Source organism: Struthio camelus, chromosome 13 (assembly GCF_040807025.1).
Source record: "Struthio camelus isolate bStrCam1 chromosome 13, bStrCam1.hap1, whole genome shotgun sequence".
NCBI lineage: Eukaryota > Metazoa > Chordata > Aves > Struthioniformes > Struthionidae > Struthio > Struthio camelus.
The window spans coordinates 21,274,864-21,302,348 of NC_090954.1; the positions used below are offsets into that span (position 1 = coordinate 21,274,864).

At 45.6% G+C, this 27,485-nt stretch overlaps 2 protein-coding genes across 6 annotated transcripts in view; one reads left to right on the forward strand and one right to left on the reverse strand.

Annotated features, from left to right (window-relative positions):
• Positions 1-27,485, forward strand: part of SMIM33 (small integral membrane protein 33) — a 37,409-nt gene that overhangs the window by 1,960 nt on the left and 7,964 nt on the right. For 2 of the 5 annotated variants that reach the window (XM_068960231.1, XM_068960234.1), the window contains exon 2: positions 11,595-11,675. The exons of 2 other annotated variants lie outside the window; for them this stretch is intronic. In XM_068960231.1, the coding sequence (XP_068816332.1) occupies positions 11,665-11,675 (11 nt within the window). In that variant the 5' untranslated portion in view covers positions 11,595-11,664. Of the gene's footprint in view, positions 1-7,628; positions 8,109-11,440; positions 11,501-11,594; positions 11,676-27,485 lie in introns of those variants that run through there. One more of the 5 variants, XM_068960232.1, reaches the window with a different exon arrangement.
• Positions 1,908-27,249, reverse strand: ECSCR (endothelial cell surface expressed chemotaxis and apoptosis regulator). The gene is made up of 11 exons (XM_009690211.2): positions 26,373-27,249; positions 13,393-13,434; positions 12,680-12,730; positions 10,358-10,477; positions 9,758-9,805; positions 7,575-7,622; positions 6,906-7,004; positions 5,542-5,640; positions 4,684-4,720; positions 3,107-3,206; positions 1,908-2,568 (listed from the first exon to the last, which is right to left on the reverse strand). Exons 1-11 carry the CDS (start codon positions 26,428-26,430, stop codon positions 2,560-2,562), a joined length of 711 nt encoding a protein of 236 aa, XP_009688506.1. The 5' UTR covers positions 26,431-27,249; the 3' UTR covers positions 1,908-2,559.

Consider the following 27,485-nt stretch of genomic DNA (forward strand, 5'->3'; position numbering starts at 1 on the left):
AAGCACGGGAAAGGGAAGATGTCAAGAAGAGCAGACGATGCTGAACAACAGTCTAGAAAGGTGAGAATGGAATAAAGGCCCTGAGCCCTATCTAGAGGTTATTTAAGGCACTAGTAAGACTAACTTCAGCTGAGTAGAAAGGAGTCATAATAGGGGGGCTCAGAGCTGGAGGAGAGAGTTAATGCCCTCATTGTAGACTTTGCTCAATGAGTTCAGAGAAGAAAAGTTACAGCAGCGACGAGATCCTGGGGACAGTCTTTTAGAGGTCAGTATGGCTTGTCTGGAGGAGGGAGGCTGGTTAAAGCTTGGCACTCACTGATATTGTTGGCATTGCAAGTGCTCACAAGCTGTTTTAAGTCTCAGCGGTGCATCATAAAAACCTGCTAGAGGGACTCCTCACTGAGTCACAGGTTTGTGAGACTTGGAGCTATTTGGACACAGCTAGCTGGGAAGCTTGTGGAAACCTGTGCTTATGTGAGCTCACCAGTCTGGTGTGTTGGGCATGGAGGGAGGGATTGCGGAGAGGTATCATGTCTTACTTTTTAGGAATTTCAGCAGAAAGTTTAATAGGCTGTTTAAAAAATGAGGCTTACCTGGTGTATATGTTAAAGATAGAAAGCCTATTTAGGATCTTAGCAAGACTTGTGAAAAAGTTGCATTTATTATCCCATACTCTTCATTGCCTGCTGCAAAACACAGCTAGCTTTAGCACTGCACATTCCAGCAAACATCTCTTATCCATCCTATAAAATTAAATCAAGAAATTACTGTATTTGATTGAACTGTGCAGAGGAATGTGTGCAATATTTTGAGTGCATATTTTGAGTGCTTGGGTCAATAAGGTCTGTTTTTCCTTGACTTCACAGTTTTATCTTCAGGGTTGATAGATTTTGATGCTCATCTTAGAAGTCAGTATCTCATTGTGGTGTGCCTCATAAGTGAGGTGCTTTGGAAGTCTGTCTTGACTCTGGAGCTGGTGAAGTTTGCAAGCAGGGATTATGGTGAAGATAGGCAGGGAGGAAGATAGTTGTGGAGTTAGGGCTTCGGTATATTATGCTGCTGAATAAGGCAGCTGAGACCTCCAAAAGTATCCAATAGAGCTAGTGTTCAGGTTTCTATTCCAGTCACATGGGAACTGGGTATTGATGTCTCCATCCTCCTCAGCTCCTTCATAGCTCAGCTTATGAGAGTGTATTTGCTGTCAGTGACTTAAGTAGCTGGCAGCTGGGGCTCAACCAGCTTGGGTTTTGAACCAGCTGGGTCTAGGTGTGAACTGTTGCCCGGCACAGCCTAACAGGGGACTGTGTCTTTGTTATAGTGGTGACTAGGAGACGCATTCATAGTTCTTGGTACTCCAGTAAGGCAGACTGCTCGGTCTGAACAAGGTGATCTGCTTTTTTGGTGCATCAGAAAGCTATGGGAAAGCAGTAGAACAAATGCCTGAAGCTCTCCCAACAAACTCAGACTACCAGCCCTTAGGAAAGTGGCTTGTGAGCTCCAGCTGTTATCCCAGAGGGGGTTGCCTAGCTGCTGCTGAAGATATCATTATGCATCTAGGATAGAATGAAAGTCAGGGCAGTAAGAGCATCAGAGTTAATGACACCTTGAAGACTGAATATGATAGGTTATTTAAAAAAAAAAAAAGAAAAAAAGGTAAGATCTAGTGGTCATGTGAGCTTGTGCTATTCCAGGTGGCTGTCTTTTCTGAGATGCTGTTGCAGTAGAACAGAAGTAGCTCAATATTGGCTTTGCTTGCGACCACTCCCATTTGCAGTCAATCCAAGCCCTATCTAGGCAGAGACTTTGTTCTTTTTACTTAAAACAGTGAGTCTTCCTTATTGTGAACATGCTGGACCTGTGGAGAGTTTATCTGTCTGGCTGAAGTTCAGTTGTTCATAACAAAGCACTTAAGAGGGCAGTTTGCATTTCAGCAGCACCTTTAATTCATGACTCTCCAAATGCTCTACAGACATTGATTAACGTAGCCTCACAACACCCCTGTGAGGTAGGTGAATATGATTATCCCCACCTCTGTGGGGGCACCGAGGATAAAAGACTCTGAGCAACTGAGCTTTGATTTGACCCAGTACTTGGGCATATAAATCCCGTTAGGCCTTCAGCTTCAGATCATGCTTTTTAATGCATGGGTTTAGCTCAGTCAGGAGCTATACTGAATGGCTATATGGCAAGACTGTGACTGTCTGGCACAGACTATAATGGCCGTTAATCAAGGGCAGCAGTTTGTCAGCTAAGTAGATGGTTCCTGGGTGCTCCTTTCTGCTGGGATAATCTGAGAGTTTGAATGCATATCAAAAATACAGTTAGATATCAACCATTGAGCGTGGCAGGCTGTAGCTAGAGCAATCCCTTAGACCCCAGATGGGTAAGCTATGTGGGATGATACAGTAAATGTATTGATCAGAAAGGGCAGAATAACTTATATATTTAAAAAAAAAAAAAAAAAAAAGCCCACCACTGCTCTTTCCCCGAAGGAAAACAAGAACCTAGAAAGTCACTGCTGGCTGTCAAATGTCAGCTTCTAGCTCTGGGTCGTTGTCTTCATAGCACCTGCAAAAGGAACAAAACATGATGCATCGGTAGCTTGTTTGGGCTGGCAAAAGAACTTAAACAAAGTGTTCCCTCAAACCGAATCAGATTATTAGTTTACCTTTAATACAACTTAAAGTGATGCGAATTACTTTTTTGGAATGGATCTGAGAGTACTGACAGGAGTGTACTGCAACATCACCAGCAGCTCTACAGAGCAAGAACACAGGAAGCTTGGACTAGAAAAGGAGACATTGAATCTAGCTTATTTACCTATTAATTTAATGGCAACTAATAGCTCTAGCTCTGGCTAGCCCTGGATGATGGCACTTGTATGCATGAGGTATACTTCACCCCTTCAGAGTTCAGGCAGCTTGGATAAGCTTGATAGGCCATCAAACTTTAACCAGGCTCACTGGAACCAGTTTGAGTCTCTAGAATTTTGGTGACTGTTTTTGAATACTTTTCTGAAGGAATAAGGGAGCAAAGGATCCTCAAAGGTAAGCAAGAGAAACAGTCCCCAGCTAAGTCTGTAAAAAGCAAGATTTAAAAGGGAAACCTTTTCTGATGGTGGGTAACTTATGCTGTTGTTCATGTTGATGTTCTTCATGGAGATCAGAGTGATGCTGTTATCCTTCTCACATGTGCCTGCAGAGCAGCTGTCAACAAGAGAAGGTATTAAGAGATCTGGAAAATCAGAGAAGGGAGTCTCTTCACACACAATTGCCCAAAAAGATTTGGGAGCTTTCTGGCTCCAGGTGCCTGGCTCAGGTGTGGCCCACGAGCAGATATGGGCCCATCCAAGGCCTACAATAGCATTGTCTCCAGCTCTGGATTCATGTTCCTGACTGCACCCTCTGAGACAGAAAATCTAGACTTGCTCTTTGATCTGTTGCCATGATCCGGGCACAGCCCTAGTAGTTAAATTCCCCATGCAATATCTGTGTTCATGGCCTCTGGGGAAACGAGGAGCGTGTTCAGATGAATTCTGATACAGAGCCAGTTTGCCTAATGGAAAGCACTGTTGTCACTAGTGTCATTACTTGTAGGCAGAATCAAAGGAGCAGTTCTGGATCCAGTGCTCAGATTAAATTACTCTCTTGCTTTGTAGCCATTTCTGGTATAGAAATAACAAGAAGAAAGTCTTGCTGTGTCCCTCTGTCCCTCTGCTTGTGCTGTGCCTTTAAACTTGCAACAATTGTCATATAAAGGGAGCCATGGATATTTTTAGATGACCTGTAGCATATGATGTGTTGCCAGTACCTCTTCCACTGGGGATTAGAAATGTTGGAAAGGTGGGATTCCCCTTACCCCTGTGCCTAAGGGCTGGGATTTGCATTTAGTGCCAATGGAGAGTGGAAGATCTTGGAGATTAGGGTGCCTCTGGGCAAAGTCCTCTGCTGATATATCCTGCCTGAGTGGCTGCAGGTCGCTTAGGCCATGATCACTAAAGGTATTTAGGAACCTCTGTGCGAATTTAGCACCTACGGACTTCCTCCCTGTATCCGTTCACCCTTTCTAAAGCCGGATTGCCACCTTAGTAGGAAGTTATCAGATAGAAGAGCAGGAGCAAGAGCTTTTGGCACTTGGGTACCCCTTGCGCTCATTTTAGTTTCCTTCCGACTTCTGTTTTCTTCTGCTTTCCCACCTGTAGCCCCTTCTCCTGGGTAGTGGTGATGGGCTGTGAGGTTCAGGGAGACCATCCTCCATTTGGTGTTTCTCTTCCAAAGGCCTCTGGAGTGCGATCCCCCCTTCTCCCACATTTGCTAATAACAGGAATAGAGATCTTGGAAGATGTTTTGGGGGGACCTGATCTCATCTCGCTGGGACTGCTTTGAGATTCAGAAGTCGAGTCTGCATCTAGGCAAAGCAATGCAGGCGAACTGCTCTTTTGGAAGGTGATGAGCCCTCACAGTTATCAGTGCAGCTCTGAAGTCAGGTCCTTAAATAAGTGACTGAACTTCTGGCTTTGACTCCATCAGACATGGGACAAGGCTGTCAGCACTCATTTTTTACCCTTCTCAAAGAAGTCCTGAAACACTTCCTTCCACCTGCAATAACCAAAGCTGCCTCCTATTGCTAAAACTAGTTCTGGAATAAAATACATGCTTTCAGTAGGTCACCAGGCAGCCTTACCTCTCTGATACCATGGAGCTCCCTGGCTTCTGCTTATCTGGAGGGAGAAAAGTAGTTGATATGTAGGTGAGAACATCACAGCTAAGCAATAAAACAAGTCAAGTCAGCTATATTCAGAATTGCATTGTACAGGACTATAAATGACATCCAAATGAGATTCGAGCCACCATCGGATACTTGAGAGTTGGTTAGAGAAACTACTTCAACTAATTTTGCATTTTTACAGGCAGGACTGAATGATTTGCTGCTTATTTAATTGCTGGCTTCCTTTGGGCTCTTGGTGGTTCTCTGTCTTGTCATAGAGCAGCCTTGCCCTCTAGTGGGCAGTGCTTAATGAGAACAAGGATGCTGGGGAAAGCGAGTACCAAACTCCATGACCGTTTTGCTGAAAGCACCACATATGTGTGGGAATCTGCACTCTTGAACTGCAGCAGGCGCAGCAACCTGCTTTCTGCCTCCTTGTGCAGATGGGTCTGGACGGGGACTCTAATGAGCTGGTCACACACTTCTAATTGCTAAATCTGTGTTCTAGTTTGGCTTTAAACCTGTCCCCCAGCCCCAACACATTTCATAAAATTTTAAAAAGGAACTCTTTCACCTTTTAAAAATCGTCAAATCAGCGTAGAAACTGATAGCTTGTTGCCTAGGAAAGGAAAGACAGCCGTAGAATATAATCTAGTGTGAAGAGTTCTGGCTCGGGTATAATTCTGGTGTAGAAATTATTTTTGTACCTCCTTTTTAAGCCCTTTAAGCCCAGCTGAAAAGAGGAGCGTGAAGTAGTAAAGCCTGCTGCCTCCTAAATGAATGGCACAAGGATGTACCTGAAGTTCCTAGAACCCAAAATGGGCAGGCAAATACCTTCCGAGTCCTTTGAGCGGTTACACTTGAACCTCAGGCTGACCACGCTGACAAGGATGATCACAACCACTACCAGGATGACTATGAAGCTGATGACACCTGGAGATAGAGGAAAGAGTCATCTGCTGTTGATATGGTAGTGTGCCTGCTCTTGGCCTCTGGGGTAGCGGAGAGACTTTGACTCAGTGACAATTTGGGTAGGAGAACAATAAATCATTCAATTCTGTTAAAATGAACATGGCATGTAATATCCAGAGAAGTAAATAATGGCTAGAGTGAATGGCTTCATCATCTTAAGTTTTAGCCTAAAAGGGCTTTTGATGAATATTTACTTGATAATAAAGTGCCAAGAGAGCAGAAGTCAACTGGATTACACGAGGGGTTGATTTGGGTCAGTATGCCTCTAAGTTGAGGAATCTTATCTTAAACACTTCTAAAGTTAAATAAATACATAACGTGAAAGGGAGAGACAAGCTAGAGACTCTGAACAATTTGTTATCACTCTCATAAACCAGTGGCCAAACACAGATTCGATCCTGATATCTGGCCTCTATAAATCAAACTGTTATTTGCACAGGAACCTTACTTGAGGACTCTTTTGGCTCCCCTTGGAGGATATAAACAAATGAGATTTATGAATTTAACACTTGATTTTTTTTTTAATGTTTCCGAAATAAGATTTTCCTATAGTGTAACGGAAATGTGCAAATTGTTTTTGCTCTTTGGGGAGGCAGGAGGGCCCAGGGAAGAGTGGGTATGCCCCATGCCTATCTTCAAAGCTATTGTCATATTAAGGTATGGCATCTCTTGCTCCATCCTTGCACAATCTCTGAAGGATGCAGAGGACTTGGTTGCTCTCTGCCAAGCAGGACATAAAATGTATGGGTAAAAGCAGTAAGGCAGGGCTGAGAATGCAGTCCCAGCAGGTTTGCAGGGGAAAAAAGATTGTCTGAGCTTCAGGGCAGGTAGTATAATTATTCTACACCCTGCTAGGGAAACCAGGGCATGGCATGGGATAATTTGTGCCTCTTGTTGCAACACGGAGCTGCAAAGTAGCTGGGACAAATACTGGTGCTGGGAGCAAGATCCCAAGTTCAGGCATGCCATGATAGACTTTCAAAATGCCTATCTGTAGTATTTTAGGCATGAATGGGAGTAATTGTTACTTAGGTTCTTTACTGCCTGATGACAAATCTTTTTGGTTTTTTTGGAGGGTTTTCCCTTGCACTCAAACCCCAGAATTGGGCATGCTGAGGAGGAAAACCGTTCCCCAAGGAAGCCTAACTACTGAAGCTGTGTGTCCAAAACTGGGTGTCTTGGCAAAACAGAACTCCCTCCTCTCCCCAGATTACAAAAGACCTTACCAAAAGCTGCCACCGTCAGTGGTGATTTACCATCTGTAGGAGTAGGTGTGGGCAGGTAGCCAGAGGACTCTGCTGTTGGGGTAACTGTTTGTGAGGTGCCTATGAGGGAGGGGAAAAAATAGCTTTATATCGAGGTTTTCTTCCAAGGTGAGAAGACAATTGCTAGCAAAGTTACAGGGCTTATTCTCTTCCATGAAGTGGAACAGCAAAGTGACCAAGACCTAAGCGGGCATCAGAGATTGCCTTAGTGGGGCTCCTTTTATCAGCAGTCTCTGTGAGCAAGTGCTATTCCCACCCTTAGTTTCTTCTGCTGGGTAGCAATGAGGAAGCTGAGCATGGTAAGTAGAGGGATTGATCTGGTGGTGTAATTGAGAATGAGGTCTGTCCTGTCTCCCTTCGTTTATAAACTCTAACCATACTAGCAGCTTTCCTGCCTTGACTAGCAACCAGTCTTCTCAGATTGGATAGATTGCCCAATTGAAGTGCTGTTTCTGTGGAGCTTTACAAACTTTTTGAGGACTAGATGGAGCAGCCAGTAGCCCTCAGGTGTTCTGGTTAGCTCTTCACCATGCTGCCTTGAAGACGGCAGTGTGATGGCATTGTTGTTGGCTGTGAGAAGGGCTATAAGACATCCAGTGTTAGTTATTCCTCTGTGAGATGAGAGAGCACCTTGGATTACTGATGTTGTAGTAGTCTTGCTGCTCTTGGGCTCTTGACCTGGACAGAGGAAACACAGAGCTTGAGATTTGTCCTTGAAGGTAGTGTAACAACCAAAAGAATGAATGGATGTGCTAGAGAGAACAGATTCACACTAATGGTGGGGATATCCAGGGAAATCGGCATTCATTTTCAGAGGGAAACCTTCCCACAAAACATGCTTTGTTCTATTTACCCTATCTAAAGAAAACTCAGGGAAACAACAGTTTAAAATCTCTGTCGCTGTCCAGATTCAGTTTCTGCAATCCCAAAAGTTTTCAGGCAAATACAACAATTAAATACTGGAATAGTAAACTGAGAAGGTTATGGACTTGCTGTTTCTCATAAATTTTGGGTGAGACTGGGCTTTCTCCTCCCCTTTATATTTTCAGAAGTTCCACAGAATATGGATGTGGGTTGACTGGATGGCTTGCCTTGGACTTGGATTTACTGAATATGCATATCTGCAGGCTGCGTATTATGAGGAAATATTTAAGCTATCTTGAGGTGAGCTGATTTGGACACCATATGTAGTCTAGCTGTGGCAGTGTAGAGGCTTGTTCAATCAAGGACTCCAGTTCCCCCAGGGATGAACTGGCTTATTTGAAGCTCTTTGGTTTGTGATAGCTGCTTCCGATAGCTATGTAAGCAATTTTAAAGCCAGCCTATGTATTTCACTTGTACAATGATACATCCTTTGCTTTTTTGGATGAGTAGTTGAAAAGCCAGAACTAATTATCTGCCTTGACCTTACTGAACAGCTACAAACATTGTCAGGATGCTAAAATTGATACTTCAGGACTTAAGGAGATCATCTATAGGTCAAGTAGGATCTTCTTTCTTCCATTCCCATTCCCTCCCTTCCAAAAGCAAAACTGGCCACAAGTACGTGCTACTGAAGAACTGTAAAACAGCTACTGCCGTTCTGAACAACAGTGCAGCTGTCCTATGGGCTCCCACAGAGCTGACTTGAAACTAGAGTTCCCATCTTGCAGAAAATATCAGTGTTTTAAAACCTCATTTTGTACAAAGGCAGAAAAAAAGGTGGAAATATGAAATCAATATGTGGAAGAAAACTACTTGCAAATATAGGAATAAAGCCTTTCAGCACATTTAAGTAAAACATGGATTTGAATTGACTTCACTTTGAGTATGTGGAAAAAAAAAATTTTTGCAGTTAATGAAGAATCTTGGCATAGATGAAGCATGTTCTCAAACGTTTTTTTTTTTTCCCCAATAGAACAAATTTAACTTGTTCAGAAACCAGTAACCGCATGGAGCAGAACAGCCCTGAAAAATGGTGGCTGGTTATAGCTACTGCTGTATAACTTTTTTTTTTTTTTTAACAGCTATCGAAACCCTTTGCTTCATTCTGAAGTTATTTTTGTTTAGCTACGCTGAGTAGATAGAAGCTGCAGCCTGAGCCTGGCATGGATACCCAGTTCTTGGGAAGTGTTGGGCCTCACTCAGCAGGCAGCCTCACTTCTGGAGGCATCAGCAGCATTTTTGTGGTCAAAGATGTATTGTGCTTTTCCAGAAAAGCAAGGTTACAGTATTAATCTGCTCTAATTAAAGGACTCTTGGCTTAGCTGGGCACAGACATGCTGGTTGGACATCTGTGCGAGCAGAGCTGACCCCAGGATTTTAACCTTGCATGAGTGAGACTTGGAGAAGGTCTGGGAGGTAGGTAGAGAGGCAGAAGAGTTTCTTACTCTTGACCAGCGCAGATTCTTGAGTCTGAATCTTTAAAATGAAGGATCAGTCCAGTTATCAGTCTTCCCACTGACTTTCCTGGATTGTGCCTTTATTCTGAGAAAACTCTTACTGAATTATCTATTTTTTGTTTATGAGCACTATCAAACTATCAAAAACAAAAGAAGAATTTTTTTTTGAGGGTGTTAAAAAGGGCCACCTTCTTTCTAAATGTAGATTAGTCTCTCAGCTGTTCAAGTTCATCCCAGGCAGAGGATGTTAAATGGGCTTAGTCTTCTGTTTTATTGACTGCTTTTGAGGATACTAGAGACGAATTTGAGTGTTTCTGATCTCTCAACCCAAGATAAACACTAGTGCTTAACTTACTTCATTTACATGGTGCAGGTTATTTAATTGCAATGAAACCTTGTCTAAATTTATCCTTCTATAAGAAAATGGAGTACCTTGAGTTGGTGGGGCTCCTGTGTTTCTGCTTCCACTAGACTTTTCATCTGGATAAAGAAAACACAGGAAAGGAGACTTAGCATAATTAATAACAATTTCAAGAGTTTTGGAGAGCTATTGGGTTCCTTGGCAAAGAACTTTGTTTCTAGGCATGAAACTTCCCCTCCAAGCATAAATAAAGCCATCTGGCTCGCAAGCCACGTCCTGTTCACGCAGTCGTCGGAGAGCGTGCACGAGAGGTGAGCTTTGGGAGAGCTGTACCGGGGAGACTGTGGGTGCCTGTAACTCCTCCTGAAAGCATTACCTGGTGCAGAGTGCCATCTGGCTTTCCTGATACAGGCTTGCTCCACATCATGGCTGCTTCCAGCCCTGTGCTTTTGGTGCCACTAGGACGAGCAGCTCCCATCAGCAAAGACGGCGAGACAGCTTCAAAAGATTGCCGCTACTGAGCGGTTTGTGTGGCGTGAAGCAGCCCGGGCTTTCTGATGCCCCCAGGCTCACTTGGATGAGGGAGGACTCACAATCAGGAGCACTGGTCCTGCATGAGCAAAAATTCATTGGTTTTCCATAGTTGTGTGAAGGCAGTGGCAGACACTTGCCTGGCACAGACGATGTTAGTGTTGTCGGAGAGGCGGTAGAGCATTTGGTTGTAGTAGCCTGGTCCAAAGAGGTGAGATTTGAGTCAGCTGTTGTTGCTGACTGTACTGAAATCGAAGGCACTGTAGAGTAAGCACAGGGTTATTTGAAATAGCTCTACGCACCATTGGTTCTGTTCAGAAACAGCTTGGAGGAAGACTTTTTTTTTTTTTTTTGAAGTGAATTCTCAGGCCCCTTGGGGATTATGGAAAATCTGCTAGGAGAAGCATTGAGCTGAGCAGACAAGGAAATATCCTTAGTCCTGCTCAAGGAGACAGCTTTGGTACTTTGGCATTAACTCTTTGCCTTTTTGGCAAAGCCAGTCAGTGGCGTAGAGAGGTGCTGAGCTGACAGCTCAAGAGGTGCACGACAAAAGTTCAATCTAGCATTGCCACCACTTTTTTCACTTTTAAAATAAATATTGTAATTGCTTTTATCACTGTACCACTTCAGCTAGCTATAGCTGCCTGGCACCCATATGCTGACTTGCTTGTTATGTCATGCTAGCTTTTCTGTTTCGTTTCACTGGCAGTCCCTAATGATTAAGCACAAATAATTAATTTCTTGCAATGGACCAGAGGCTTTGGCATCTTTTTCAACCTGATGTTCAAGGCAACATTGTGAGGACATGAACTCCGTGCATCTAGAACAACATGGTGGGGGGGAAGCTTTCAATAAACCCACTGCAAGGAAGAGTGGCTCACCGGGTTTGGGTTTACAGGCAAGTTGTTTGTCTTGACTTCTCATGGCTTTCCAGTAAAAATGAGAATGGAGTGAAGCCAGTTTTAAGTTTTTTACTTTTTAGTTTTTTTCTCCTTCCCTTCAACCAAATGTTTCACCAAAATATTTGCGTTTAGGAGTACTTTTTTTCTTTTTTTCTTTCTTTTTTTTTTTTTTTGCAATGCATAGGAGCAGAATCTCAAACCTGTCAAGTGCTGGGCAGATTTTTGGGAACTTAACTTTTACCTTTATATTTTGGGGTCTCTTTGAAGGGCAAGTTATGTTTAGAACAGAATTTTTTTTTTTTTTTTTTTTTTTTTTTTTAGACAGAGCAAGAATTACATCTCCAAAGATCTCTCAGTGGAAGAACAGATAGGAGTTTGGAGGTGAAGAGATCCCATTGTGTATTATTTGGGTTTGGTATATTTGCAGGCTGAAACATGTAACTTTTTGCTAACAACTCACTGCTCCCGCTTCCAGGGCTCCTGTGTGACCATGGACATATGGTGGTATCTAGAAGCCAGCTTCAGCAGAGCAGGAGAGCAGAAAAATGAGAATAAGGTAAAGGAACTCTGCAGAGGTTCATACTACTTTTTAAATGTTGCCTGCCATTATGAGTGATTTGACTGCTGTTTCCATGGAAATAGATAACAAAGCAAAACCCTCATCATTAATGACTGGATTAAACCTAAGGCTTGCACTGTCACAAGCATCATGCTGTTTAGGGCAAGCCTCTTTGTTCCTCCTTTTCTCTCTTAGAAGAACGGAGAACGCATTGGCCTGCTTCGTATGTGGGGTGTGCAAAGCACTGGAAATTGGTAGTTATTTAAAAAAAAAATGTAGTCGGACTTATCAAGAAATCAGTAACAGTAAATGAGCAGTAAATGTTATGTGGGGAAACTCATAACAATGGCTTTATTACTGTTGCTTCCGTTACAGCAACGCTCAAGAACCAAGGCCAGACCTGGTGCATGAGGTGCTGTGCGTGCTCATACTGCACTCGGACCAAACAGTCCTTGCGCTAAAGAGCTGCTAAGCAAAGTGTGTGATGACAGGATGCAGTGATGCAGATGCAGCCCAACCTATCTTCTTGGCTGGGCTTGGGGGTGTGCACCCTTTATGCACATAAGGCAGTAGCTCCAAACCCAGGGTTTGTCCCTCTCCATGAGGATCCTACGTTGTGACCTGCTGACCCTGCTGCTCCCCACTCAGTTTGGTGATTTCCCGCATTCTTACTCCTGTCCCTCAATCCTTTTGGGGTAAGCTGGCTGGATAGGAATCCTTTGCACCACAAAATCCACTGCTCCCTCCCTGTGACAAAATATTCTTCCTCCCCACCACTATCCTCTTCCAATCTGCTGCTAGACAGCCCAAAAGTACTGATGTACAGACCGTTTACAAGCTTCCCAGGATGCTTTCAGGGCCCAAAAGCAGTGTAGCTGCACTGTCTGCTCTTCAGAAGAGCTCTGATAGTCCTGTTACCATCCACTGTCACAGGGTGCCTGAAATGGCCCTTGGAGGGAGGAAGAGGAAGGCACAGGGTTTTCTCCTTTGGTCTGCATTACCTGAGGTATGGTTCTTTACTTCAGGGTTGGATGTTGTTGATTGAGGCTGACCTGTAATGCAAACAGTCACGGAGGTGACGGAGGTGACGTCTTCTGTGTGTGTTCTCCTTGTTGGTGGGGTCCCCTCAGGGAGGTTTGAAGGGTGGGGTAGAAAGAGGCTGTTATACTCAAAAGAGCTGAGAGGGTGACAGGAGCAAGAGGTGCTGAGGAGAGCATTTGTCACTGATGCAGATTTTAGGAGCCCATGGGCAAAGGGAGCATGACTCTGAGGATCCCCAGAGGAAGGCATGCCACCAGAGAATGGCTAGGAAACATCTGAGAGGAAAAAGGGAAACAAAGGCAAGACAGGATTCCTGCCTCATCTTCCTCCCTTCACTCCCTCTGCTTTTGAGAGGCCTCCTGAAATGGAGCACTCCTCTTCCAGACAAGGCTGGGCAGAGAGCAGAAAATGGGGAGCATCCAGGGTCTTGTATCTGGGGTCAAGTGTTTTCTCCACAGGCCCCGGAGACGGGGGGTGGGGTGTGGGGGGGAAACACTGCTTATAAATGTGGCACGCAGAACTGGGCAATGCAGGGTCCCATGAAAAAGGTATTTAGCAGATGGGAGTGTTTTGAGTCTGGTTCCCGTTTGTGAACTCTCCATCTGCATCCACACATGGGCATGCACACACACATCCAATGGACTTTTTAATAAGATCAAAACCGAGGTGGTACCTGCTACAACATGGGCAGAGGGTTCTTTGGAGGTTGCAGTACCTGAAATGAAAAAACAACAGTTTTAACAGGGCTAGTGTGTGATGGTCTAGCACACATCATTCGTCAGTGTTCTTGCTGGATGTGTGGTTTGGGTCTTCTCCATTTTCTGCAGGGATTGACTTTGATATATGTCAATTTTCCTGAACGTATTAACTAAGTAGTAGTAATAAACACATTGACAGCATCAAGCTACTTGGTTAAATATGAGATATTAGGTTTGCTCTGAGCAAGTTACTACTGGAGTTTATTCAGCCAGGATAAATGCCCTCGTCCGCCCATCCTCTCCCCAGAGCAGAGCAGGGTGGAGAAAATCTGCATCTGAGAGCCAGGCTAGCTGGACAGGGGAAGAGTGGTCAAGGGTGCCTCAAATGAAGCGAAACCCTTCAGGCAACCTTCATTCGCTCCTATGGGAAAATGCAAGGCGATACAAGTGATGTCATTCCTTCCCTATGAGCCTGTTGCTCTTTCTTGGCAGAGAAAGGCGTTTTGAACTGCTTTCTGAAGCTGGGTAAAGAGTTAAGACACTTCTGAATGCTTTGTTTCATTGAGGCCTTGATGGATGAGATTTGTAAAGGGCTCTAGACTGTTTTTCTTCCTGTCTCCTGCCTTCTGTCCCATGCAATTTCCTCCTAAGGAAATTTTCCTCCTAAGGTTTTTTGTTTGTTTATTTTTGTTCTGGATTTGTGCTGAGGCATCCCTGCACCAATCTTCCGTTTTGTCAACTCTTAGGATATCTGATCCCTTTCTTTAAGCCTCAGCTCCTGGAAGCCTGTGGTAAGCTGGGATGCCATTTAAAAATGTTGCCATCTGAAAAGGAAAAAGAAATGTCCAGTTCCCATAGCCGGGGACAAAAGCTGGAAAATGTGAGCAAGATATACTTTAAATGCTCAGAAATCGAGACCAGCTGGTTTAATTGTGAAAATGTGACTTTGAGTTTGTCTTTTTAATGCACATCGAATTAGCATTTTGAGGGTTATTGCTGGTGATGCTGACACTGCCTGAAGTTTAGAAGATGCTTCAAAGAAACTATCCTGGAGCTAAAGAAAGTGGTTGAAACTGATCCCTGCTAGTGATCTGTCTGACTGGAGTACCATGCAAGCTGAGAGGTCCGAAATGGTTCAGACAAAAAGGAACAGCAAGAAACGCTGGATCCTTCCAGCTCGCTATCCCCTTGTAAGCCGTATAGCACTGAGTGTTTGAACCGGTGGGCTCATCAGGTGCGGTGCCTTTGCAAGGGGCCCGGGGGGTAAGAGGAGGGAGAGATCCAGCACAGCAACGCCAGCTGTAGCGATGGGCTAGGCTCTGCTACCCAGAACAGCGCTTACCCTCCTGTTGTTTTACAGCCTGATTTTGCGGTCTCTACGCGAGATTTGCATCTGCTACTGTTACACCTCTGTCATGAGCAGGCTTGCAAGAGAGCTAATCTCCAGGCTGCCTTTCTCCTCAAAGAGAGGGTGAGGCACTTCTAAAACCCTATTGCTCTGAGACAGTGAAAAGAGCCACAGCCCCGCAACATCCTGTTGCTCACCAGGAGCTATAGAGGTAATGTAAATAAGCTTAGTGGCAGGTGCCTACGTGATACTGTGGATGTCTGAAAAAGGTCGGACGAGTCCCACCCTGACAGTGGCATAGATCGGGAACGAGAGATTGCTGCTGCTGTGAGCTAAGGCTTGTTTGCCAGTGTAAGCAAAAGCAGGCTCTGACTGCAGGAGCTGTTGAACTCGAGGCTGGTTTTGCCCCTGTAGCCCACGCGAGGGAGCAGTAGAAGTCCTTAGTGCACAGTGTGTGCGGGTTATTGCAGCTTGGCTCGGAGCCCACCCCTCAGGGCACTGTCTGAGTCTAGTGAGCTCCTGATTGATGTCATCTTTCTCGTGTAACTTATCTTGGGGCCCTAATTGTTTTTTTCCTCTAAGGCTTTATGAAAAGGATCCCAGCCCAGCCAGAATCAAAATGGTATGTAAACCACAGTGAATGAATAACAAAACAATCTCTTTCCAAATAGGATTTGCCTGTAAAAATCACACCTGACTGGAAAACTCTTCCGTGCTTTTCTGTCCTAGCTTACTGGGCAATAGGCTGGCAAAACCTGCTTGCATAGCAGCACTGGTACTGGGAAATATCCTATCTGTGGATCTCTCCCGGGCCGTGCTCTAGATAGCTTTCACTCAGACAGCTGCAGAGAGGAAAGAATGAAAGGATGGGACTTGTTTCACCCATAGATAAGACTGAGAGGCGACGTGGCGGCAGTCTTTAGTAACCTAGTAACCTCTTTAGTAACCTCTAGTAACCATTGTGAATGGGACAAGAGAAAAGTGAGCTAAACCTGCAGCAAGAGAAAGGGAGGTTGGACAATAGGCAACTTTCACGTGAGGATAGTGAGTTGCTAGGTGTGACTCTGTAGGAGAACTCTGGGACGTCCTCCTTTGGCGGTCTTAAAGAGCAGGTTAAATGTACCTCAGTCTAAAAACAGGCAGGGTTGCGGAGAGAGGCAACATCACTTAGTGAATCAGCTAGTATGACTGAAAGAGAGTCTTTTGGCCACACAGTCTTCCTTCTTAAAAAGGTAGAGATGCTTCTTTTGAGAAAGAGGAGTGCAGCCCTGTCACGTAGGATGCTGTGGGGCACTGTCGGCTCCCCAGAAGCCTAGCTGGCTCAGGGATGAGTGTACGGTAGCTTGGACAGTTTGCATCGGTTTGCCGAGTTTTCTCTCTTGCTTTGTCACTGGCCTTCCTCGTCTCAAACGGCATGACAGCACAAACGTTCTGGATGTAGGTTTGTGAGTGCCTTGAAAAATACTCTGTATATGTTCAGCACACAATGTATCAAAATAATCACTAGGCAAATATCCTCTAGCAGCTGCGGAATTGGAGCAGCCCCTCTGTCTCCAAAGTTCCCTTACAGAACCTGAAGCCATCATCCTGTTGCTTCATCGGGAGAAGTAACTGCCTGTAACAGTGTATTTTCGTCTCAAAATTGTCATAGCTTTTTGTAGTATACGTGTCACATAAAAGTATCAAGAATCAGTCAAACAACTATTGTCTGGACTCAGTAACTTCCAGACAGCTTAGCTGGTGCTTGATATACTTCTGCAGAGGAAAAAGAGAGATAAAGAGACTTCTCAGCTGGCAGTTTATTCATCCTTTTTTTGGTGTAATTGAGGAGAAATCTGAAAGCTTGACTTGGGCCTCTGAGGAACGGAGGAAGCTAGAGAAAGGAAGATGATGGCATTGACTGCTGCCTCGTGCTGTTAGACCTAGATAGGAATCATCCCTGGACGAGACTATCGCATGAGGCAGCTCAGGTACCCCCAGAACTAGTACAAGAGGAGGAAGATCCCACTCGAAGCTCTTCCACCACAGCTTAGCCCTTTGCTGAAGGCCAGACCAGAGCACTGGCTTATAAGGAGATTGCACAAAACAATTTGCAAAATTAAACCCGGCGGTTATTATAAATAAAACAGTTAAGGAGGTGTTCTCCATGCCCAGTCTGCTGAGGCTTGTTCAACAGCCCTGCTGCTGTATCCTCTCTTGTGCTAGCATAAACCTCCTTGGGCACATGGTGCTCTGGATCATGGCATAAACGGGACCAAAGAATGGTTCAGTGAAGATGTTTATTTTTTCAGCGCTCCCTGTGCAGCTGGCACAGCAGGAGGGGCCACAGTGGGGAACAGGAAGAGCCTTGAGGAGGCACTGCTGCCCTGGAAAGGGGTTGTGGAGCAGGATGCCTGGCCCCTCTGAGCCGGCTCTGCTGGGCAGGCAGGACCGGGAGGGATTTCTTCCCTCGCTGCTGACCAGAACTCACTGATCAGCCCAGCTCCTGCTGGAGGGCAGCAGCTCCCTCTCCCTGGGGAGAGAGGGGATGCGGGAGGAATAGGAAGGTCTGAGAAAACACGATGTCAACGAAGACATCGGGTCTCCCCCATGTTTTAGCATCTGGACTCCATCTGGCCAAGCAGGCGTGGGCCCCAGTCTGCTGCCTTTGTGCTTTGTATCCGTTGCAGACAAGTGATCAGTCTTGCTGTGAAGAGGCCAAGGGATGGAGATTCCTCCCTTTTGGGTCTTTGGTCTCTAATAAATTACTTTGGCTTCTATAAACACAGCAGCACATTATTTCTAAGCGGAGCATGTCTGGCTCTGACTCCTGGCCGCTGCTTCTTGTTATGCCTTCTCTGCCAACTTAAATAATCGAGTCCTGTTGTGTCAGGTATTTTATTTGGAGAAGGTGCTTAGCTACCCCAGCTGAATTACAGCTGAGAGGGATAAACATGCACAAAACAGGAAGAGACTCGACTCGTGTTTCGTGAGGCTGGGCAGCAGGATGGGTAAGTACCAAAAAAAAAAAAAAAAAAAAAAAAGCCACGTGTCGCAGCTCCCTGCGGGCTTTCCCAGGGGACTCTTGTGCCGATAGTGCCATGATGCTGACAGTGGCCCCTGGCCATAGCGCCGTTTCCTCCCTGCGCTTTTGGCAGCCCAGCCCTGGTCCCTGTCTGGTGGGCTGCAGCCGTGGCTGCTGTATAAACAAGTAACAATAATACTCAGGACACAGCCAGCACGACTGTAATTGCAATAAACATCAAAGCCATTTAAACGGCTTGCCCTTGGGTGTAAGCACTGCCAAGCTATTTGTTCTTGACTCTTTGGGTGCAAGTGATTTACAGTCAGATTGTGCAGTTTTTTAGGTGGAGACTGGGAGCTTGCTGAGGGATTTATGGTAGGAAATACTGCTTTATGCTCTCGTTGGAATGGGAAACTCCTGATAACCGATCAGAGCAATAGGGGCTAAGAGAAACGTATCAGAACCGCAGATGCATTTCAGTTCTCTGACTCCGAACTGGGATCTCTTTCAGTTAATTTTTTCCAGAGGATGAGGGACAGGGGAATTTTGGATTTCTGTTATTTGTAATATTCCTTTTCCGGTGTTAGGTGCGAGTGTCACATTTGAAAGGAGAGGGGACCTTCCACATAGCCTTTTCTCAGGGGCCTCAGCAGCTGAGAAGTTCCCAGAGCCGGCATCTCGCCCTGCTCTGTGCACCACCCCTCAGTGTAAAATGAAGAGATACTAAATGAGTTTTAGATATTTCTGCTTTGGTATCTTATTTCTGGCAGTTTTAGACGTTTAAAGCTTGGTTTCTTCAGCTCCTGACCAGAGGGGCACTTATTTTAAAAAAAGCTTTATGGCATGGCCTCAGTATAACAGCATAGCTGCACATTCTCCTTGCTGCAGGAGACACCTGGGCCAACTGCTGAAATTGTTTCAACAGGTTTGTGCTGGGCAGTCTGTGTTGATAGCTAGATCCTCCCTTGTGAATCCGTCACTGGGACCAGTGTGAAGGCTCAGAAAATGGGACTTATCCCATTGCATTCAGCACTGGTGGTGGGGGGGGGGGGGACCGTCTAACCCTTGTAACATGTAATGCTGGACTCGCTGTCCTCTTCTCCTTCCCCAACAGCCTCTGAAGGAGAAGTGATGATGTTCTACTTGTATCTGCATAGCATATTCCCTGGCAGGGAGCTCTAAAGCCTGCACCAGCATCACCCTTTGCTATTAGGATGTATAAACAAATACTTTCAGAAAAGAGATGGATAAAGGAATTTTCTTCCTGTAGTACCTTCCAGCTCAGCCTCCCAGAAACGCTTTAGCTAATATTCTCCTAACAACCTAAAATCAGATTTTTCAATTCATATATTTCCACTTCAGTACAATGACCAATGACAGAAATCTGTTGACCACTTAACACGACTTGTAGCTATTTCCTGGGTGGAATGCAGCAGCTGTTGAAACAGTGATAGCAGCAACACCACATTTGACTTTTGCCTGAAGGAAAACCCTGGGTTAGGAACTCTGGAGAGCAGTGAATCTTGCAGAAGTCTCGATCCCATTTTATTAGGCATCTGACCGGCACAAAAGAAAAGACGCCTCTGCCCAGAGGGTCTCACAGCAGAGCAGGTAAGGCAGAAGATGGCAGGGGAAAGAAAGGAGACGTCACTGTTCTTTCTATACAGAATTGATAACTGACAGTCTAAATTAGTTCCCAGATCGACAGAGGTATTTAAACACCTAATTCTCCAGCAACATCAAGGCATTTGGCAGCTCACTGCTGTGGTTCTAGATTGAAATGATTTGGCCAAAGTTTTGTGGAAAGTTTAGAGAGAGCCAGGAATTAAATCCGGACCTCCTCAATGATTAAAAACAATCTTATCCTTCCTCTGCCCCTCAAGGGCTGAGCCCAGGTCTGGGCATCCTCTGAGCATCGTGCTCTGTTCTCTCTGGTGAGCTGTTCTGGAAGCAGAGCGCTGTTCTATCGGAAGTCAATTAAAAACTCCTTGAATTTAAAAAAACAAGCCAGAAGACAAACAATGTGGGGAAACCACATGCACAGAATGGGCCCTGCCACATCACGGTGCGTGCTGAAGTCCTGTTTTCTTACAAACAATGCAGTCACCCCGAAAGAGTGAAATGGTATAGTTTTCTCCTGAGCGCAACCCCGAGCCTGGGCCAACACTGCTCCATAGTGTGTGGGGAGTAAATACATGCTCCAAATAGGCTGCTGTCCCAGCTGCTGCACTGCCAGCCTCCCAGCTGTTTGCTGGTTCCAGTTTCCTCCAGAACCTGGTGGTTTAGAGCTGTACGTCTGCTGTACTCTATAGCACAGGTGCTGTGGATCCTGCCATTCTCCTAGCTGTGCTGCTCTTAGGGTTTGATGGTCTGTCTGGGAGCTTGGTGAAAGAATTGTTCCGTGCCGACTTCAAATGAAATACCTTGCTCCCCTCAAGCTATCCAGGCTGCCTTCTGGGACCCAGAGCCCAGGATGTGCTTTTTGCCTGCCTGTTGTTCTCGTGCTTTTTTTTTTTTTGGTTAATAGTCGTTTTCACCAGGAGATCTCAAAGCACTTTACAGAGAAGTGGGATGGTGTTAGCTCTGTTCTGGTTTTGTTTATACATGGAGAAACTGAGGTACTGGATAAGTGCCACGAGCTGCAGGCTGGTTCAGGAGTGCTACTGTCACATCTTAATTAGGCCACCGGCCAAGCTTCTGCCATTGTGCAGGTCACGCTGCAAGTGGTCCTCACTATTTTGTAAGATTTTTGTTCCTCACCAAATGTAGTGTGCTTTAGGTGCTACAGGAGATCTGCTACTGAATTTGCTTATACAGTACACGTCTGGACAAGCATCCGCACAGCCGTAGGACAGCACACAAATTACTTCCCCCTGCAGCAGTACAACCAAAGTGATAGATTGGTGGTAAGGTGTCTCTGGCAGATACATTTATCACTTCTCCTGAAGTCATGGGTACTCTTTGCCTCAGTTTTCATGTTTCTGAGATTCCCCAAGTTTACTTGGGTGGAGTGGATATTGCTGTGTGGTGTTCATGATATACCCTGCCGGGATCTGGTCTGCTCCTACCTAGTGACTGAGGAGAAGAAGGTTTGTAAAGAGCCAGTGGTGTGGGTACGGTATTCTTATAATTCTGGTTCTTTTCATTTTCTTAAGTCTCTTAGCTTGAATGGAGAGTGGGTGGAGGAACAAGTGAAATAGTCCCTGCTTGAATACATTCATTTCGTACAGCATCGCTGGAGAGGTATTTTACAGCGTGCTCCCTAAAATACTGAGTCTCACAAAAGAAGCTGTTAAAACTTCTTGATCTAACAAACTTCATCTGGCTTCAGATTTTAGGTGAATTACCCCACAGGTATCACCTAGGTTTTATCCACAGATTTCAAATCACGCTGCAGAGCAGCCCATTTCATTAGCTCTGTTTCACATACAGGGAGGCTGACGCATGGGAGCGTTATGTGACTGTCTCGGTGTTAGGTGGCAGACACAGAAGGCAGGAGGCTGACAAGCCAGTGGTCCTGTGTCCCCCTCCAGCACACCAGCTATGACGTGCTGCTTCCCTGATTTCTCTTCACACTAGTTTCAGTGTGATTCTGAGGCTCCTTAGCAGCTCCAAGAGCCACCTCTAGTCAACATGTTAGAGGAGCTTGTTGAGTCAGATGTTTTGCATCAGTATGTTACAGTTATTAGTGCTGGGATGGGTTGGCAATGCTAGATTCATGGCTGGAGCTGGGCTGGTTCCTCTGCATTAGGTCAAGTTGCTGGTATTTGTCAAAATTAGGACCGATGTTTTACAAGCCTCTTTACAAACCATTTCTCAGTGCAGGACTGAGGCTGGGTCTTCTCACACTGTGACCGAAGTCATGCTGTGGGGGCCATGAAGCGTCTTAGCAAGCAACACTTCTCTGTGCTGCTCATGTGTCCCTTGCATGTTCCTTTTCTCTGCTGGGCAAAACAGGGCCTGAGAGAGTTCGGAGTGAAGTTCTAGCTTTGTGGAGATCAGGGAGGCAAGACCCAGGCTGTCCTGTGCATGCCCAGGGAGCCTGCAAGGCTTTGGGAGAGCACAGCTGTTGTGTCAGACCTTGGCTGGGTGTCACAGCTGAGCACCAGTGTTGGGCCAGATCAGGCCCCAGCCTTTGCCTCCTTCCCCCTCTTATGTGGGGAGCTGTTTGCTTGGAGCTGTGCTGCCTCGGGGAACTTGCAAAGCCTGCAGTTGTGCCTGATCTCAGTGTGGTGGGAAAGGCAGGGAAAGTGCTGAGACAAAGAACTGCTTTCATCTCCTTCCTCACCTAGTGATGGCTGACCCTACCACCAGAGAGGTTTGCCTAGCTCGCTCTGGAGATGGGTGGACATGTTCTGCACACCTGCAGCCTCCGGTTCCACGTTGCTGCAACAAGCAGTTCAGCATGAGTGCTCTCTGCCTCCTCTTTGTATGGTAATCCATAGCTGTTAGCTTGACTGCCCGGAGAATGAGATCTGCAGTATCCCAGTGGACCTGAGGGCATTTGAGCTTGTTGCTAATGGGGACCATGACTTCCCCCCGCTGTCTGTACGTGATGTGGAAAACGGGGCTCGACACTTGAGATTTTCAAGGTGGGTCTAAGCTGATGTCCTACTATTCCCTACTATGATGTCCCTGCCCCTTCCCTGTGTCCGAGATAAACCCCTTTGGTCTTGGTGAAATGGGTCCCAAACCGATGAGTTGCAAGTAGTCAGAAAATTATTCTGAACTGTGAAATCCAACTGTTAGGCAGTGGCATTTAACCACATCCATGGTTTCACCAGGTTTCTAGCAAGTTTCACCATCTAGAGGCATTAGGGGGCAAAGTTTCCTTGAAACTTCTACACCTCTAAACACCACTACAGCCAGAGATACTGCAAAGGGCCTGGCTCTTCATAATCCCTTATCCTATACTGGAGTGATTCAGTGGAAAGGTAAAAACAGGCCCCGCCTGAGTCTACTAAGCAGACTAAATGGGAAGTTCCTTCTCATTGTGGTGGTTGGATCATGCTAAAGGGGCTCATCTGGGAAGCAGGCTCATTTTCATGTCCCTTGCATTTGGAGTAACTAGACCTTCTAGCTGAGGCTTGGCAGTGATGATGCCCTTTGCTACTGTTAAACAAAGCATTTTCCAGCCTTGGCTTAAGAACCAATATTCACTTTTCAGGCAGTAGCATCTTCCATGTTGCATTACCAGCACTGTCTCCTCCAAAGACACCTGCTGTTGACTCACCTATTGTAAGAGAGCATAATTCCTGGAAACAGCCCCCAGCCACTTGTATCAGCTCTGCAGACAATTCTCTGCAGAGTACGTTTTCCTAGAAGTGAGGCATTTGCTTTGTGAGCAAACATTTCTCCTAAGCACCTCCTCCTTTGCCTTTCTCTTGTACACTAGATCAGGATCAAACTAGCCTCTCCTATTTGATCGAGGAGAGTCGGGGAAGGGTCTTGGGGTTCCCCTCAGGCATCATCTGGTATTGTCGGGGACTAGCAAAGGAAACGTCTGCCCATTCGGGCAGAGGAGACTTGTGCTGCAACTTAGTAGAGTAAGAGGCAGGATCTGAATGAGATGCCTTCTCTGGCACTGCAGTGAGCACTCAAGCTGCTGAAGAGCAGTGCTCCATCACTTTGGACTTCTCTGGCCATGAGCTTTGTCTGGTGAACAAGAAAGGGGTGAAGCTACCCTGGCATTGCACCCTGCTGCCATCAGGAGGATTTCCTTTGTGACTGTAGTTCCTCCTGACACCCAAGGCACTAGTGATTTTATTGCCAACCTTTTACTGAGAATACAAACCAAAACGGTCTGCACTACGGTCTCTGCCACTACGGACATCTAATGTCTCCTGTCACGTATTTTTAAAAGCACTGTACTTTGTTGTTATCGGTGCTGGCATAATTTTTAGTGTAATTTTTGCAACTCCCTGAGTGCCTCGAGAAGCTGTATTCTGTCCTCATCTTCTGAGGAACACAGACAGAGAAGCAGCAGGAGTCAGTTTTAGGATGCACTGGTGTGTAAATACTGTGTCTGGAAAGTCTCCTGTTAGCTGGATGTCTGTCCTCTAGCAGCATCTTATGTTCTCAGTTGCATGTACATCATACTTCTTGTGGCATTATCCAGTCACTCCTGCTAGTGCAGATAAGGAAAGTAGTAGATGGACTGGCCATGGGAAAAGCATGTGAGATTCTCATTAGCTCCCCTTGAGGACATTTTCAGTGGAAATCATTTATCTGGAAAACAGCAGTCCATTGTAATGGAAACTGTTCATAGGAAAAGGTTTGTATGGACAAATATTTTGTCAAGCATTTATGGGGCGGGGGGGGAAAGGTTGGAAACTTCCAAGACAGCAATTTCCAAATGACATTATTTGATCTTTCCCTTTGAAATAACTCTGAGCTTAGAAATTTAAAATAATAACAAAACCTGCAAAAAATAGAAAAGGCCTGTGCTGAAACGGACAAGTACTAGTTTTTAGCCAGCTATTCAGGCCAGCTTTGGGACTACTGGCTTGTGATATTATTTGTGACTTTTGGCTTTTCATTTTGGTGCAGTTTGGAAGTTCTCAGTGTGTCCTGCATCAGCAGAGTTTTCCTCATCCTGCTCTGGTCCTTGTCTTTCCCTGCTGTTCTACTACTGTCTTTCACTGCTCTTACAGTACCGACCTAGTTTGTAATAGCTGCTCCAGCTCTGGCCTAGAAGATTGTGCTGCCACATCAACACAGTCTTCATGGCCTTACAGGTGTTTTGACTGTACCCTGTTGTGCTCCAAAGCAAATTCTGTCTCTGCACCAAGGCTACTTCCATCTATCTGATGCATAAGGAGACCACTGAGCTCTTATGTCATGTGTGAGCCCCTAGCTCCCTCCTTCAGTTACTTATGTATCGGGTAACCAGGAGCATCACTGATCAGTCCTCTGCCCCTTGCACCCAACCTTGTGCTTTCCGTTGTGCAGAAACATTTCCCCCAGGTAGTGGACCACTGTTAAGAAGTGAAATTCAACATGTACACCTGGGTGACTTTGCTCTAAAGCCATTTTGGAACTTCCTATAAGTGGCAGTACAAAAACCAGACAAAATCCGTGGAAGTACTGAAGTCCAGTTGATGTCGGGATTGAACCCAGAGTAGCTACGAATGTAGCACAGCAAGCAGTAGTAATGCTGTTACCATAGACTGTAGGCAGTGGCCCCACTGGGATAATCGCTAGCTATTATGCACACAGCTAGTGAAAACAGTCCCTGCTGCAAAATTTTAAGCAGAATGCAGGGGACAATTATGGACAGGCAAAGTGAGTCACTGAGGGCTGACAGCCAGGACAGTGGCAGACTGTCCCGATGACATCCTTGCCACCTGATCCTTGCCAACTGCAGAGGTTAAACTGCAAGGTAGATCTCCTGGGACACGATGCAGTCAGCCAAAAGTCCCGCATGCAGGCGGGAGGGAGTGGATCTCAGTATAGTTCAGGTGATCCAGAAAAGGTACCTGAAAACCTGTGTGGCACGCCCATCCCATGCAAACCATAGCAAGTATTTTTACAGGAAAAGTAGCGTTTTGGCCAGGCATTAAAAAGCCTTGTGGCATGGCAAAGGGGCCTCAAAGCCCTTCTCTGATACTGGGCAAAATTTGCCCCTCTGCTGAAGCCAGCAGTATTGCCCCCTACTAGAAGAGAAATTTTCCAATGTATGCGCTCTTGCTCCTGACAATTATACCACTAGTAATTGAAGAGTCAATAGCACTATTTTTGGTTGTATAGATTGATTTGATTTTTGCTTTCTGTGGCATTTAAAAACCCAGTTATTACCAACAAAGTGACTCTAATCCTTGTGCAATTTCTGTGGTTTAATGATAAGAACACATGGTATCACATCCAAGACACATGGTATCATTATTTTTAGATTGCTATCTATTAGAAGCAGCAATAGTCACAGTCTATTCCTTCAACTGCTTTTAAACTCATAGCTACTACAGCCATCACCAACACAAGACATGCCTTAAAATGAAAGAAAAAAGAACTGTCATACTTCAGAACAGGAGACTGATTCCGTGTAGGTACATTTACTTTATCCCACATCATAACTCATATGTGAAAGAAAAGTTAGAATCAGAACTATCACAGATTCATCTTCAGTAAGAATGATAAATGTACTGCGTGCAGAGTCTTTCACATTGCTGTATGTTCTCTGTATTTACATCAACAAGAGGAAAAATTAAACCCAATCAAGGAACAAAACACTTTCCAGGAATACTCTTGTACATTTGAAAGTGCTATAGTTCTACCTTTACCTATGTTTGCAAAAATGCCGCTTAGTACAAAAACGTCAGTATCTTAATACCCCAACAGAAACAATCCTTGTTAACCAGGAGACTGCTTGTTTTGTTCCACCGCAGTCCTTCTCAATAAACTTTGCCAAAGCTAATATGGCCAGATATTTCCAAATAGCCTCCTGCCACCGGCTCCAAATTTAAAGACTGAGCTTTCCGATGGCAGCTACTACAAACATGAACCTCTGGCCAGTTCTCTTTGGTCCATACGTGGAAGAAAAGCTCTGAAAACCTGCCTGCTCTGCACCGCTGAGCCTTGCTTGGGATGCGACTGAAGCACCTTACCTCTGAAAAGAACACAGCCAAATAGCCACAAGAGCGGATGGAGAGACGCAGCCAGCATCTTCTCGGTAGCTTATAACCATACAGCCCTGCTAGGGCTCTGTCCATACTGAGAGCGAAAAAAGGGTGAGGAGAGATTTGCCTGCCTGGGTTGATTCTTTCAGAGCTTCCTGTTAAAGAATAGAAGGAAACAGATTGAATCCACAAGGGAACTCACGCCACGGAACTGTGTTTTTAGCCCATTATGGTTGAAAAGGATATGAGACATAGTTTACCGAATGCAAAGGAAACCTTAGCATCATTTAGTTAGGGAATTCTGTTCTCATAGTGGGGGAGAATGGCAACGCAATGTGCACAACGGTTCTGCCTTGCTTTGGGCCTCGGTTGCTTCTTTACGGTGCTAGTTTTATTGGAAACGGTATACGTGTGTTGAGGGTGTGCTGAGCACAAGGCCAGCACCTTGGGTTCAGCTCTGCTCCTGGCCTGGAGCAACTCACTGCTCTGCTCTGCGCAGAGTAGTGAGGGCTATAGGCTGGCCTGGTCCTTCCTGGGCGAAAAGCTGCTCCTGGGTGCTGTCGGAGGAGGCCACCTCCCCTCTCATGGGAGAGGGGACTTTCTTAAACCCCCTGAGAGAGGTTAGAAACGGCTGTTGGAGTATCTGCTCCTGGTGGGTACCCAGGACATGTCGTTTTTGGATGCAGCAGCAACATCATTTCCTAGCAGGACATCTAGGCTTCGAATAACCCTAACCCCAGCCTAAATACCACTCCCTACCACAAGGACTAGGGGGCTGTGCCTAAATTTGTGCTGCTCTTTTGCAAAGGGTTTATCACCTTCCATGGCGTGGAAGCCCGTAGCTGAAATGAAGGCAGGCAGCACGCGTGGCTGGGCAGCTGACACCCTGTGGCAGCTTCAAGCGCGTAGAAAACGAGAGCGCTTTTATGAATTAAATCTGATGGGGAACACTGTAATTAGAGGAAAAACTCGTCTGGCCTTTGTGTGGATATTAAGTTCAGCCTAACTAGTGGGGATTAGGGGGAGCCTGGGGGGCTGGGGTTGATTATCTTCTGTCTGCTAGGAGAGGAGGGAGACACCTCTGCTTTCCTCCGAGGCAGC